The 14,662-nt window shown below is 31.8% G+C and overlaps 1 protein-coding gene across 1 annotated transcript; it reads right to left on the bottom strand.

Moving 5' to 3' along the window:
* Positions 1–4,572: 4,572 nt before the first annotated feature.
* LOC139484262 (uncharacterized) lies at positions 4,573–11,154 on the bottom strand. Its single transcript, XM_071267997.1, has 5 exons — positions 11,115–11,154; positions 9,901–10,054; positions 7,274–7,524; positions 5,444–5,980; positions 4,573–4,856 (listed from the first exon to the last, which is right to left on the bottom strand). Exons 1-5 carry the CDS (start codon positions 11,152–11,154, stop codon positions 4,573–4,575), a joined length of 1,266 nt encoding a protein of 421 aa, XP_071124098.1.
* Positions 11,155–14,662: the final 3,508 nt, after the last annotated feature.

Genomic DNA, 14,662 nt, shown 5'->3' with positions numbered 1-14,662 from the left:
TCACGTATTTCACATCCAATTTTTTATGGAAATATTCTTTATAAAGCACAAAGGTGTCAGTATTCACCTCAGAAACTTACAAAACCTTTGAATAGACTTATTTAGAAGGGATATAATTACGATACTGTTGTCAAGTCATTAAAGGTTGCATATTTTGGCGTTAATATTGAGTCACTGATAAGGTCTTTGCGTCGGAACTAAACACATTTATTCTAAAAACAGTTGTTGGCATGACACGGGTTATGTTCTTCTCATATATGTTATGATGGTATGATACTAAACCCCTAACGGGAAGGATTGTGCCTGATGTTCATATGATGGAATCATAATCTTTTAGTCAGTTTAATTGAAGTCTGGAGCTGGCATGTCAGTTAACTGCTAGTAGTATGTTGTTATTTATGTATTATTGTCATTTTGTTTATTTTCTTTGGTTACATCTTCTGACATCAGACTCGGACTTCTCTTGAACTGAATTTTAATGTGCGTATTGTTATGCGTTTACTTTTCTACATTGGTTAGAGGTATAGGGGAGGGTTGAGATCTCACAAACATGTTTAACCCCGCCGCATTTTTGCGCCTGTCCCAAGTCAGGAGCCTCTGGCCTTTGTTAGTCTTGTATTATTTTAATTTTAGTTTCTTGTGTACAATTAGGAAATTAGTATGGCGTTCATTATCACTGGACTGGTATATATTTGTTCAGGGGCCAGCTGAAGGACGCCTCCGGGAGCGGGAATTTCTCGCTACATTGAAGACCTGTTTTAGTTTCTTGTGTACAATTTGGAAATTAGTATGGCGTTCATTATCACTGAACTAGTAATCTGACATTGTAACTTCTAAAGATGATGTCACGTGATTTTCTGTTGTTGGTGATATTGTTGTAAAAACTGACGATGTAATGATTGATCATTATTCAGCTTTATCTACTTTATCTAGAACGGCATACGATTTATCGCTAGCAAACTCTTTATATCTTGATAATGTATCAATCATTCACTTCAGATCCATTTTCGCCTCGTCGTAAAAATCGTGATATATTTGCAACAGGAGCATGGGAGCAATAAATCATCAGTTTCATATAGTAATGCATAATCATTAGTTCTCAACTGCTAATTGTCTCAAAAAGTTTTCAAGTTTTGGTATTTTATTTTTATTTTATGATTTATTCCTAACGAGAATTTTAGAATTTCTTTCCGCATCTTTCTCTTTGAATTCATTTGTTTGAATAATCAATAATAATATAGTAGTCTACATCAGTGGCTACATTGTATGCAGCCAAACTCTATAGAGGGCAGTAGAACAGAAAACAATCTTCATTGTGTATAAATGCAATAACTCATATATTGCAGCGTAAATCCACGGCAGTCAGGCTCGTTTAGGTGGAAGAATACCTGTGTCAATTTCATATACTTACATATTGTAAATATGTCATAAAAGCAAAAACACACGAAAAAAATGGCCACAATTTATAATAACATTCAACTTTTTCGGCCGTTTCGTTTATTCTCAAGTTAATGTCTTACTGATCTGTTTTGTTAATAAAATTTAGTTTTTTCCATCTACAACTGCAAAAGGCGCAACAGATGTGTTAAAATCAGCCATGCGACTTATTTGAAGATTCATGTGACCTTTGTTGTTGTTTAGAGATTTTATTTGAAGTTCGTTTATCCCTTCAACCATTTATTTAGATGGTATTTTAACGTATAGATAGCGCGAAACTCTCCTTACTCTATGCAACGACATTTTTATTTCGACTATGCGAGGCTGCGAATTTATACATCCGAGCAGCTTAACGGCGGCATGCAATTTTAGCAAAGATATACACGTACTGTCGGACGGGAGCAGTACAGAAATGTGAATATTGTTATACCCAATCAACCCTTTTTTTATGAAAAAGATTTTAAAGGTATACATTAATACGACAACCCAACAACACATATATTTCAAAACACTAAGAGTCAACATACAGATTTTTGTTATAGCTAGAAGCATGTAAAGAAAAAAACTAAAACTGCAACATGAATATATAATACGGAGTCGGTGATATTTTCGACAAGTGTTTTGTTGCAAAATTTCCCGTGCTCTTTATTGATTTCGATATGTGAAATTATAGACGGTGTAATATAAATCAGTGTAACAAAATCACTTCTTTGTAAAGTAAAGGTAAAATAAATAAGGATTATGGATGACGGACGTTAAGTGGCATATTAAATGAATAATCAGAACAAAAACATGTAAATATGATATGAAAATTAACCCTGCCTTGTACTATAGACTGACACACAGAAACGGATTTCTAACGTCTAACATGTTTGTTTTCAAAGAGGGATGAAATATACCAGAGCCGGGGACTATTTTAATAGTTTGTAATTCCATGATTTGCATGTTTCACACCCGGGTTTCACAATTTTGACGAACACAATAGTAAAGCTAACTGAATTATTATCTCGTACAGATACTGGTCCATTATAAATAAGAAGATGCGATATGAGTGCTATCGAGACAACTATCCAACAATGTCACAGTGTATAAATACATTTGTCTTCCACACCGTCGCAATGCCTTTGAGAATTTAGCGGGGAAATATAACGTTACGTCCCGAAACGTCTTAATTTTTGGCGCAATTTGTGAGGCTTACGGAAGGGATTGAGTAAACAATATTATATTACTTGATTTTTCTCAAAAACAAGTATGGTGACAAATATTTTTCAAAACGTTATGACGTTAAAATTTTTTCAAAGAATAACATATCTTACTTTGGTCAAATCGACACCGCTAGAAATATTTAAAAAAATCTTAAATGTGCATTTCAAATGTTCATTTTTTGCCGTTTTGGGGGTAACCATAACGTTATTTCCTTTATTTGAGTAAGAATTGATTCTTTAAATGGTAAAGTTTTTCTAACCATCTTGAACTATTTTGCCTCAATTTGGGCATCATTATATAAATATATGTTAATTCAAAAATCATATTTAATTTTTTTAAATAAAAAAAGTTTGTTTCTTCAAAATTGCAAAAATGTTCAATTTTCAGCAGTAATTATTGCATAAACGAAATCGACGACAACTATTTTTTTTGGCAAAGCTTAATTTTCTGTCAATTGAAGAATGAAATATCTTTAAGGGGAAAAAATCTCACCGTTAAAAATAAACTTGAATATGCCCTTAAAATAATCAAATCCTTCAATCTTCTAAGACATATTTTGCATTAATTCATCCTATTTCACTGGTGTAACTTCACGCTATAAAATGCATTGACAATCCGGAATACAATATGTCATTCGGATTTGTGATGCTCAATCTTATAAAAACATTTTAAAGTGTATTGTATTGTAAGGATTGCGTGTTGTCTTTTCGTCGTTTCTTTTTGTTTCTTCTTTCTGCTCTTTGGTCGAGTTGTTGTATCTTAATTTAATTTTCATCTGTTTAACATGTTTAACATGCTAAAAAATGTGTTTCTTCTTCTTTTTTTTTGCTAATTGAATAGACTACCAATGATTTAAACTAACAGAAAGCAGGGTAGAAATAGGAACTAAGATCTAGGTTATCCCGCCTACATTTCAGGTTAGATTCCTCGTCAATTGCTGTTTTCTTTTGATGATTTAGTTTTTTCAGTGACATTGTGTTAAAGGCATTACCATGTATTTGACAATCATTTTGATAGCACAATATTAAAATGTTTTCCATTTGTATAAAAAACAACTACAGAAAATAGTTGTTATCGTATTCTTAACGTTTATAAAATATCTGCCGCCGACAGTCTTTAAATATGAGGTAAGTATAAAGAGAGAAAAATTGTAACTGTACATTAATGTTTCCACCTAACCTTCGTTAACATAATAATTACATTAGATGTATGTTTCATTATAATATTCCTGAAACAATTGTATTAGACAATAACATTTATCATTCATGATGACACGAGGTCCCACAATAAAGTGCACAGGTAAATTAAATAAAAACTTGATAAAAATCGTGTTTTCATGATTCTAGCTAAAACAAATGTAATTATAAGTATTGAATGCTTCTTTTTGTAACTTTATAGGGTTGTAAAAGCGTTGACCGTGCGCACATTTTTAGTATGAAGCGCTTCCGCGCTTCATACAAAATGTACTTCGGTCAACGCTTTTACACCCCAATAAATTTACAAAAAGCAGCATTCAATTCTTAACTAAATGTATATATACCGGCAGGACATTAAACAGCTGTGTTGAAAGTCAAACAAGCTATTTTTTAAATGAACCTAATAACTGATTTAATTTGTCTACTTTTAGATGTTTTTGTCCGTTAATCTACTCTGTGTTTATGGCAATAGATTTATAAAAATCGGAAACTATACATGTTTATCATATACTATATAACAACATTATCGGTACCATGAATGTATTAGTATCGTCATATATGTAATATTTAGACTTTTTATTTACTCAACGATACCATGTTCACGAATATCAAAACATTAATCTCTAAAATAGTCACAACAAGCCTCACTCATGTGTATTAATTTGTGCAATGTATAATGTCTTCCATGTCATCAATAGATTAGAAACGGTTTCCCATTTTCGTTTTGAACATTTTAACTGGTGCCCGTTTTCCTGAGCAGTGCACACACTCTGTAAATAAGCGAAGTACTGTCTAGACACACTATCAAGGAAGCAACCGAAATCAATATGGCAATTCCTACAAATCCAATACTTGCAGACGATTTTCGTGAATCCCAAGCAGAAGTGTGTTTTCTTGTATACGATGATGTTCTTGATTTGTCAACGTTAATCTCATTTACTATTTCATTGATACTTTCTTGCAATGAAACTTGTTTCGTTACATTGTTACACGTGCAGACACAGTATGGTGTTTTACCTGCAACAAATAAAAACAATCAAGCATTAGACATTTAATTCAAATGTTAAGTACAAGTCTAGTATTTCAAAATGCATTTTATTGTGGCTGTTGCGCATTTAGCTAAATACTGAATAATAATACGTCAAGAGACATAAGGCGCGATTAGGACAATATAGATAAAATGATTAAATATGTTTTTGACTCCATCATTTTAAACGAATTGGATGGACTTATATAACTGTACTTTATGATAATACAATGCAGTCTGTCGAAAAAGTTCGAAAAAAATTGAGAATATTTTTTTTATAATCTGTTTTTGTCAAAGGTCTATTTTCTGGTTGCAGTTTTGAATGTTTGAATGAAGTGCAATTTCGCAGGCCATTATAAGCGTCATTCGTACAAACTTGAACCTTAAACACCGGAATTAACATGTTTAACGTTAAAAATATGAACCTTTAACATTTTAATGAAAATGTTATTTGTCTTAAACGTGTTTACCTACAAACCATCATAGTGTTTAATTATTTAATTATTCGTTCACCAGGACTATGGATGTAATAAAGCATGTATTTATCTATTTTATCTTTATTTTTCGAATTCTATACCTGTGTTATTTGTTGTAAATCTCTGCTGTGTTGTTGTAAAACTTGACGTGTTTCCTACTTCTGTGGTTTCGGGCTGTGTTGTTGTAAAACTTGACGTGTTCCCTACTTCTGTGGTTTCGGGCTGTGTTGTTGTAAAACTTGACGTGTTCCCTACTTCTGTGGTTTCGGACTGAGATGGTGTAGTCTGAACCTGTGAAGTTTTAACTTCTAAATTAGAAGTTGAGTAATGTTCAGTTGTTTTCTGAATAGAAGTTTTATCTGTCGATGTGCTTTTGAGCTGGGATGTCGTTGTGGGGTTATCTGACGATGTAACTTCTACGGTGGTTGTCAAGTAATTTTCAGTTGTTGTTGGAAGTGTTATTTCTGGTGTCTTATCTGCAGTTGACACTTTGAAGGAAGTTGTTTCAATTTGTGTTGATGTTTGAAATTGTGTTGTTGTTACTTGCTGGGTTGTCTCGCATAAAACACAATCACTAACAACAACAAATCCGCAATCATTATACGGTGGCACACTCACGACATCAGTATGTGTATTTACTGTAAAAAAAACAAACAACAGTATATTATTCGATATACACTTGATAAATTTTAATTATCATCATTCGTTTGTTTATATTATCTATATCATTTGTTATCAAGATGAAAATAAAAATATAAAAAGAATCTCCCATCTTAATTCTGATATACCCAAGTACAATCTGTTATATTTTATAATAAAAACAAAATATAATGTATCTTAGTTCATATAAAGTCAATTTGCATACATCGTAATATATTCTATATTTTAATTGGATTCTTTATTATTCGTTTTATATTTACTTTTTTTTATCTTTACTTTCTAAATAGAATATAATAAATACGAATCGTACATTCAAAGTTACACAACTTAGTATAAACATCTCCACCGGAAGAAGGAAGCTGATCATTTCCGGTTTGAAAAGGTCCATCATACTCATCATACATCACACATTTAGTAGGTAAAGTAGTGGTGAACAAAAACGCCCAGCAGACTGAAATTACACTGCAAGCATCTGTACACTCTATTGCAGTTGCTGGGTTTATTTGATAACTTTCATTCAATCCAGTAGATAACCTTGTATCGCTTGCGATATCATAAGAAAATCCTTCGTTACATATAGCTGAAAGAAAGATAATACAGTAGTGAAAACACGACGAATTTTTATGAGAAATGTATAATATGGTGTGTGTTTGGTGTTATTTTCGTCAAAAAGTAGCGTATAGTTCTCAAAGAGATATGGAGCCAGTTTTTGTAAATAAGGATAACAGTTAGCATTTCATACATCCGTAGATCCTATTCAGATATAACTTCAACATGTTCAATTGGGACGTCAAAAACGTAAACATTTGAAAAAAAGGATGCAAATATACGCATCAATGTTAGTCCCTAACTAAACATAGGAAGCCAAATTAATTAATTCCTTATTGAATTTTCCTTGGAGTATTTTTTTTTTTATTTGTCATGACACCAAAATGTGCTTATATCAATTTTGTCTTACGTGTATCCTTTAATAAGAGGAAGAAGAACTCTGGTATATTAGATAAAAAATTTCAGTAGTACTATACTGTTAAGAGTTACACTCCATCAATAGTATGAAATGAAGGAGATGTGGTTTGTGCTTTACTGCCATACTCTGAATTTGATTTTACTCCCTTTATTTTTTTGAACGGCCATTTGTATTTATACCTATTTTACAGACAAAAGAAGCCTAATCGTAAAGGTAAAATAACTATTAGCTTCTAATAGTTTGGCTTTTGAATTAAAAAAGTACTTGACCAATTCGGTGCAATTAAAAGTTATGCATATCTTGCCTGTATCAGATTCACATATAAATGTTCTTGTGTCTGTTCCACATTCAGCTAAGAGCCAATGCATGTTTACGTTTTCTACCTCTACATAAGCGCATAACTTATCATTACCAGTATCCATTCCGGGTGACCAGTTTAAAAACGAATTTGACGACACGCAGTTATTTGTCCAATCACGGTTGGTTGGTTGATTTGGATCTGGGGCATGTAGTCCTATCCATATGTCTCCTTCAAAGTTGGGAGTTATTTGTTTTCTGAAAATGATTTAAACCAATAATACTCAGGACATATGCATTTTAAACTCTAGCACATGATTAATAGTTATCAAGGGTACCCGGTGTTTCGTCTACATAAGACTAATCAGTGACGCTCAGATCAAAATAGTTAGAATGCCAAACAAGTTTTAAGTTGGAGAGCATTGAGGAGCAGTACTTGAAATGTTAATATATTAGTACACATTATTTATAGAAGAATTTGAATTTCAAATAGGCTGACCTCGCGCATACATGAACAGACATGTATCGTCAAAACTCTCATATAATGAAATACAGTTGGTACCGTTGTTGTTGTTACAATGTAACGACAAATTTATGCAATATTTATGATACTAGTAATTAATTCGTTTTAGGAAACCTGTTTAGATGCACAGATAACATATGAAAATTATTTGCAATATAAAATATAATATGGTATGTTTAATTTGCAATTTATTGTTGTCAATATATGCATAAACTAGAAGCCAGCATGAAACTTTATGTACTCTGGCTGTAACAACTTTCTTGTCATAAAGGTTTAACAAACATTTAATCATATGAATGCATAGAAGAAAAAAAGCTGGATAAAATTATCATTCGCTAGGACATGAAGTGCGCTTTTGTCGGAGAAGTATTCCTAAACTGTTTTGATAACAAAAACAGTGCTCATTTTACTGCACTGGTGGCGGATTTGAACAACTAGTGTCTCTTCGCTGATGTCCGAGTACTGTATATTTGAAAATCCAATTTCGAGTAAAAATTTACAACCGCTGACATTACTTTTACCAATGTGTTTTCATCTGATCGGGGAGCTTACATTTTAATTTGCATAATGACAGACTATTTGAAGATTTTTGTGATAAGGATGATTGCCGTTATAATTATAATTTCTAATCACCTATCAGTGTCATCAAACAGATATACAAAAGAACCGAGTGTACAATATGGTACCAAAAAAATATAGTTTAAGATTAATATGGTTTATTTGCGCTAAAGAAGAATATATTAAAGTATTGGCGATTGTCTTATTCTGTTGATAATAAGATAAAAGTATTTCAAAACGTACGTTATAGAATGACGACTTATGCATATATTTTGAAACTGCTTGCATCATAGTTTTACTTTCATATCCACAAATTCTTTAATTTGACAATTTTTACATGCTTTCAAAACTCCGCTTTACTAAAAAAATAAACGGTTGTGTCTCATTGATTTATTTTGTAAATACACATTTAGTGTTTACATATTTTACCGATTCAATAACCATAACTGGACACTTAATTGATGAGTTTATCCAAAAACGCATATCTATGATGAGAAAACGTTTCGTCCCCGAGGGTATCACCAGTCTAGTAGTCAGCACTTCGGTGTTGACATGAATATCAATTGTATGGTCGTTTTATAAATTCAACACAGAAATGGTAACTTATAAAACCTTGATGACAAAATTGCTAATAGTTATGGCATATTGAAATTTATGATAAATATGTAGAGCCGTTCTTTTTCTGCATTTTTTTTTTTTCAAATTATGTTGGTTGCTTGTTGGCTGCACAATTTTCAGATGGTTCGAATGTTTGAAATACAGTCTCACTTTCCAAGATCATAACATTCCAATTACCAAAAACAAATTGTAGCCGGGATACAAATTGGGTTGGTGGAAGATCAAAGAAACCATTTGCAGTATTTGTAAAAGCTGGACAATTAAGTGCAATGCAAATTGTAAAGACACTGATGCAGATGTTTTTATGTTATTTGTGTCCTTAGGTTGTTTTCTAGTACACGTAAAACCAGATCGCTTTGTATATAAACGTATGACAAGTATTAACTCTCAAGAGTAGGCGAATTTACATGTGAGTCCTAGCCAGATGTAATAAAATGTTTTACATGAATCGACTAGCTTGCAGGTTTATCCCCAATCAAATTGTAATAATAGGGTAGAATTTAAAATCACACATATACTGAACTCTGATGAACTTCAAAACAAAAATGTCCTAATCAAATGGCAAATCGAAAGCTAAAACACCTCCAACGAATTGATCATGACAACAACTGTCATTTTCCTGACTTTGTACAGTCAGTAATATGACTAATAATAGGGTATAAAGTGTATTCACAAAAATTCTGAACTCTGAGGAAATTTCGAAAAAAGAAATTCTGTACTCAAAAGGCAAAATCAAAACCTCAAACACATTAAACGAATGGACAACAACTATAGGACACATCCGATAAAGAAATAATTCACCTTTAACCTGTTTAGATTATTTCTAAAAGTCAATTTTGAAGGTTTGACTAAGAAAATATCATAAAAGTAACAAACAGGAACATCGGCCTAAAATTGAAAACCGTTGTCTGTATTGACAAACTAAATATATTTACATGTCTAATAAAGCTTCATGTAAAAGTTGCTGCTTCGTCTGCCGATCAATTGTCACTAAATATTGCCCTATACTTTTACAGTACTGGTTAGCATCATTCCATGTTAATGGAACTGTATATAATGTTCTAGACGCTAAAACAAGGAGAGAATGTTCTGTAAAATAGAAGAAAAGAAATATGCAGAAATAATTGTGTTTCTTTATAGTTTAATGTGACTTTATCTTATATAGAACTGATACATTGTGATATTTAAAATTATATACTTGTCGACGCTGCATTTAAGTTAGACTTTACATAATGGAATGTATTTTTCTTGATAACATGGTTGATGGAGTTTTACTTTGTCATCAAATCATTAATGAATGATTACTACTCTTCAACGGTTTCGGTTTTTATACATTCTAGGCGTTCAAATATTTGGCGTTTTTTATGAAGATAAATCCAGAAAGTGCTTGAGACCCATTGAATTTATAAAGTGACCTGTATCGTGAGCGCTTTTGGTAGACTATCAGTTCCCACGGGTACGTATCGTCATCTCAGTAGTGATGACATGATTTATAACAACTTCTTCTAAAATTGTTCGATTTTAAATTCAAGCATTATTTATTAAGAAACTAGGGTTTCTATTCCCTCGATCAAAGTTTACCATATATGAATTTGGCTATCATAGTTTTGTCTATTTTTTTGGAAACATAGCTCTTCAATTTTTTTCGTTCTTACGCATCTTTGGCTTTTAAATATTCGATTCTTGTGTGTTCCTTTTGAAGGTAAATCAAATAATGTGCTTTGGACGCCATACATCAATCAATTTAAAGATAATTTGGCTTGAAAGTCAATATTTTAGAATTTTGAGCATTATCAATTATATTTTTTTCTAAATGTACATCATACAAACGTAATCATTATAATGTTATGAAATTCAATCCATGACATTATGTTATTTTTTGGGTACAGGCAGTAAAATTTCGAATAATACTTTAGGATCAGGAATGGGGTAGCGCATTGATATCATCACTTAAATTTATTGGTTTTTTGATATTCTGCATTTTCAAGTAGCGAGTAAATGAGATGATATTTTCAAATGACTACTTAAAAGGGATTTTCTTTATTTTTTAGAACAAGCTGCAAAGCTTGAACGTCTAATGTTATTGTTATTTGACATCACTTGCATGCTTAAGAGTCTGACAAAACATCAAGGGTTTCATTAAGCCTACCTGTCATTTCTTTTATAATCAGCACTGCGATTATCTTCATCTCTGCAACAGATGGTAAATAAGTTATTCATATATATAACAGTTACAAACGATTTCAAAACTTCACGGAATAGAACAATAAAGGCAATTTCGAAATTCAGACATATTCTTAAATGGCTGTATGATTCAAGCATCCTCAATAAAAAAAATCATGCAATTTAGAAAATTTCTGTAGAGACTTCTCTGTTAAATCAATTTTCAAAATCTGACTTATTTAAGGGGTTAAACCTTGGTTCAGGGAGACAACTCTTTAAATCAGTTAAGCGTTTGTAAAAGTCAAGTTCATCAATGTATTTTAATCATTTACCTGAAACAGATTGAAAATAATCTATGTAACCTAGAAGCTTAGAATATATTTATGAAAATGGTTGAAACAAACGAACTGATGATTTTAACAGTTATTCCCCTTAACCTAGGTCTACCTCCTTAAAGTATTGAAAAACAAAGCAGTATCATACTCGATAATTTCTTAATTTTGCAGCTTGTATTCTTAGAATTTTCATAATTCAAAATGAATCTAACTTGTTACCTAAATTTCAAACAAGTACCGAACGTTTCGAAACAATCGTATGTTATTTGAAAAAAAATGTTTGAATGACAGGTTATGTTACACAATGTTCCTAGCTTTTATTGAAATCACATATAATCGGGATATAAATATTTCTACAACATTTGTTAAAATATAGGACATCACACATTTAGCTTTCAATTTGTCAATATTTGTTCTGATGGAATATTAAAATATCAACATTTGCTTTCGCAAAAAGCTGACCTCTGAATATCTGTTTTTCTTATGTGATTAAAACAGATTCAAAGTCATACTAGTATGATAATATTGACTGGCATATTTTGGTTTCACAGGACATAAATCAAGCTTAGTTAGATATACGAAGCGAGGGCGACTTCTGTTGAGGAGTACCAAAAACGATATCAATTTGTTGGCACCAGATGCGCATTTCCACAAACAATGTTTCTTCGCTGATGATCTGGAATGTTATAAACCAAAATGGTCATTGAAAGTATAGCCAACGTCATTTTGTAAGAACAATGTGTCTTTCTGTCATCATGACAAGAAGAACTAGAACATTATATCATTGGCTTTCAATAAACAGCACCTATTTCTGGCATACAAATGTTCCCAGCTCGTTTTTAAAGAACAAACGAACATTTATCGAATTATCACATACTAGTTATGCAATACTTTGAAAGAATTCGTGGGTTAATTTTGTTAATATTTATTTTAACGTCCAGATTCAATTTTTTTTAGAATATGCCTTTCAAGTTTATCCAATTTTTATTTACCTGAAAAGTATAGCCAAAGTTGGACAAGGATTCAGACCTATGCATAAGGGAATTGTGAATATGAAAATAATTTTAGATATCTTTGCATCAAAATCGAACACCGGCTTATATGGAGGACCCCAGGGATCAGTTATGGAAAATATGTTTTGCCTTGACGGATGGAAGTATGAATTTCCATTTTTAATATCGGACATTAAATATGACATGTATGACTCTGCATATTAGACAAGTGAAACACTCTCTTCATGAAAATAACTCTTTGACCGTTCTGTATGTGGGTTTATTTGTCATTGTTTATGTGACCTTCACTTCAAGCGACAGTGGGAATTCCTGTCCTTTATCCGGGATGTTGCAGAACTTACCTTTTTGTATTGTTATTAGTTTCTTCTACTCTGAATTATTCTTGAAATATTTGCTACTGAATACAAACAAACAACAATGATGCATTAAATTAACTACTTGTTTGTGCTCTGCCTCTTATTACACATTTCTATTTTGAATCGAAATTTTGTTCTATTGTTAGAACAATTCGTCCCTCTGCCATCATGACAAGAAAAACTATAAAATTATATCCTTGGCTTTCAATAAACAACACTTTAGTCTAGTCATATTTCTTGCATACACATTTCCCTAGCTCGTTAATGAAGAACAAACAAAATTTTACCGAACTATAACATACTTTTTATGCAAGACTTTGTGGGTTGTTTTTGGTAATAAAATTGAGAATAGAAATGGGGAATATGTCAAAGCGACCACAACCCGATCATAGAGAAGACAGCAGCCGAAGGCCACCAATTGGTCTTCAATGTAGCGAGAAACTCCCGCACCCGGAGGCGTCCTTCAGCTGGCCCATAAACAAATATGCATACTAGTACAGTGATATACCAGACTAACAAAGACCAGAGGCTCCTGACTTGGGACAGGCGCAAAATTGCGGCGGGGTTAAACAATGTTTTTTGATATCTCAAACCTCCCCCTATACCTCTAGCCAATGTAGAAAAACTAACGCACAACATTACGAACAGCGATATTTACCTTAACACCCAGATTCTATGTTTTGTTATTTCATAATGTGCCTTTCAAGTTTATCCAATTTTAAATTACCTGAAACTTCAGTCTTTTAAAAAAAACATAATTACAAACATAGCTTTCTCTATAAATATATAAAAAGAAGAAGTGGAATGTTTGTCAATGCCACCAAATGACACAGAATAGCTATAGGTCACGATACGGTCTTCGACAATGAGAAAAACCCATATGTTTGTTATTAATTTAGCTCCATAACGGTTAATAGGCCATTGTGTTCAACTTACCTATTTTAAACATCTTTAGTCTCTCAATATGTAACAAACTATGATCAATAAATATGAAGTGAGTTAAGTGTGCATAGTTCAAACAAATAGAACTATAAAGAATATAATAAGCACTTATTTGCATACCAGCATGTTTTATATGCAAATTGTTTTTTTTACATTTTTAATATATCTATATCAACAATTTAAGCAAACAAGTTTAACGATTTCAGTGCTTTTGTACAAATTAAGTTTATTGGAAAAAAACAAAGACAAATATTCATACAAATTTTTTAATCAAATTTATTTGGTCAAGTAGCTATTTTCTTTATTTTTTGTTTACATGGTAAAAGAAAAAGGCTGAAGAACAAATTTGGAATAAAATTTATTCAGTCAAGTAGCTTATTCTTTTTCGAAGTTGAAAGAAATATTGATTTTTTTAATTTAAAAACAAGTGTGGACACAGATCAGTGTGGATAGTATATATGTTTGGATGTTTGACAGTGTTTTGTATGACAAAAGAAGTTCTATATTTTTCCCATATTATTAACTGTGTTGCACAATATGACAATCAACCTGATCATTAGGAGAGTTGTTTATTTAATATTTAGTTTTTTATGTTCAAAACTGGCATGGAAGAGACACTAATTGCATTAATTGCCAAATGATTATGATAGAATATGTTCCACATATTTGATTGGATACATTGTGAAGCTAGTAGAGGAACACATAACAGGTTCATTTTTTTCATGATGTGATTTTTTTTTACATGGGAGATGGTATCTGAGAATATGTATTTGCTTACTATTTGTATGGTTCTATTTATATTAATTTGTGGAGAATCATCATGATCATAAGTAAAAGATTTCGTTTTAAGGTGGGTTTATACTTCGGTAGCGGCAGCGATGCGACAAG

The sequence above is a fragment of the Mytilus edulis genome, chromosome 8 (genome assembly GCF_963676685.1).
Source record: "Mytilus edulis chromosome 8, xbMytEdul2.2, whole genome shotgun sequence".
NCBI lineage: Eukaryota > Metazoa > Mollusca > Bivalvia > Mytilida > Mytilidae > Mytilus > Mytilus edulis.
Note: the sequence above shows the minus strand (reverse complement) of the source record. Positions and strands in the feature narration are given on the sequence as shown.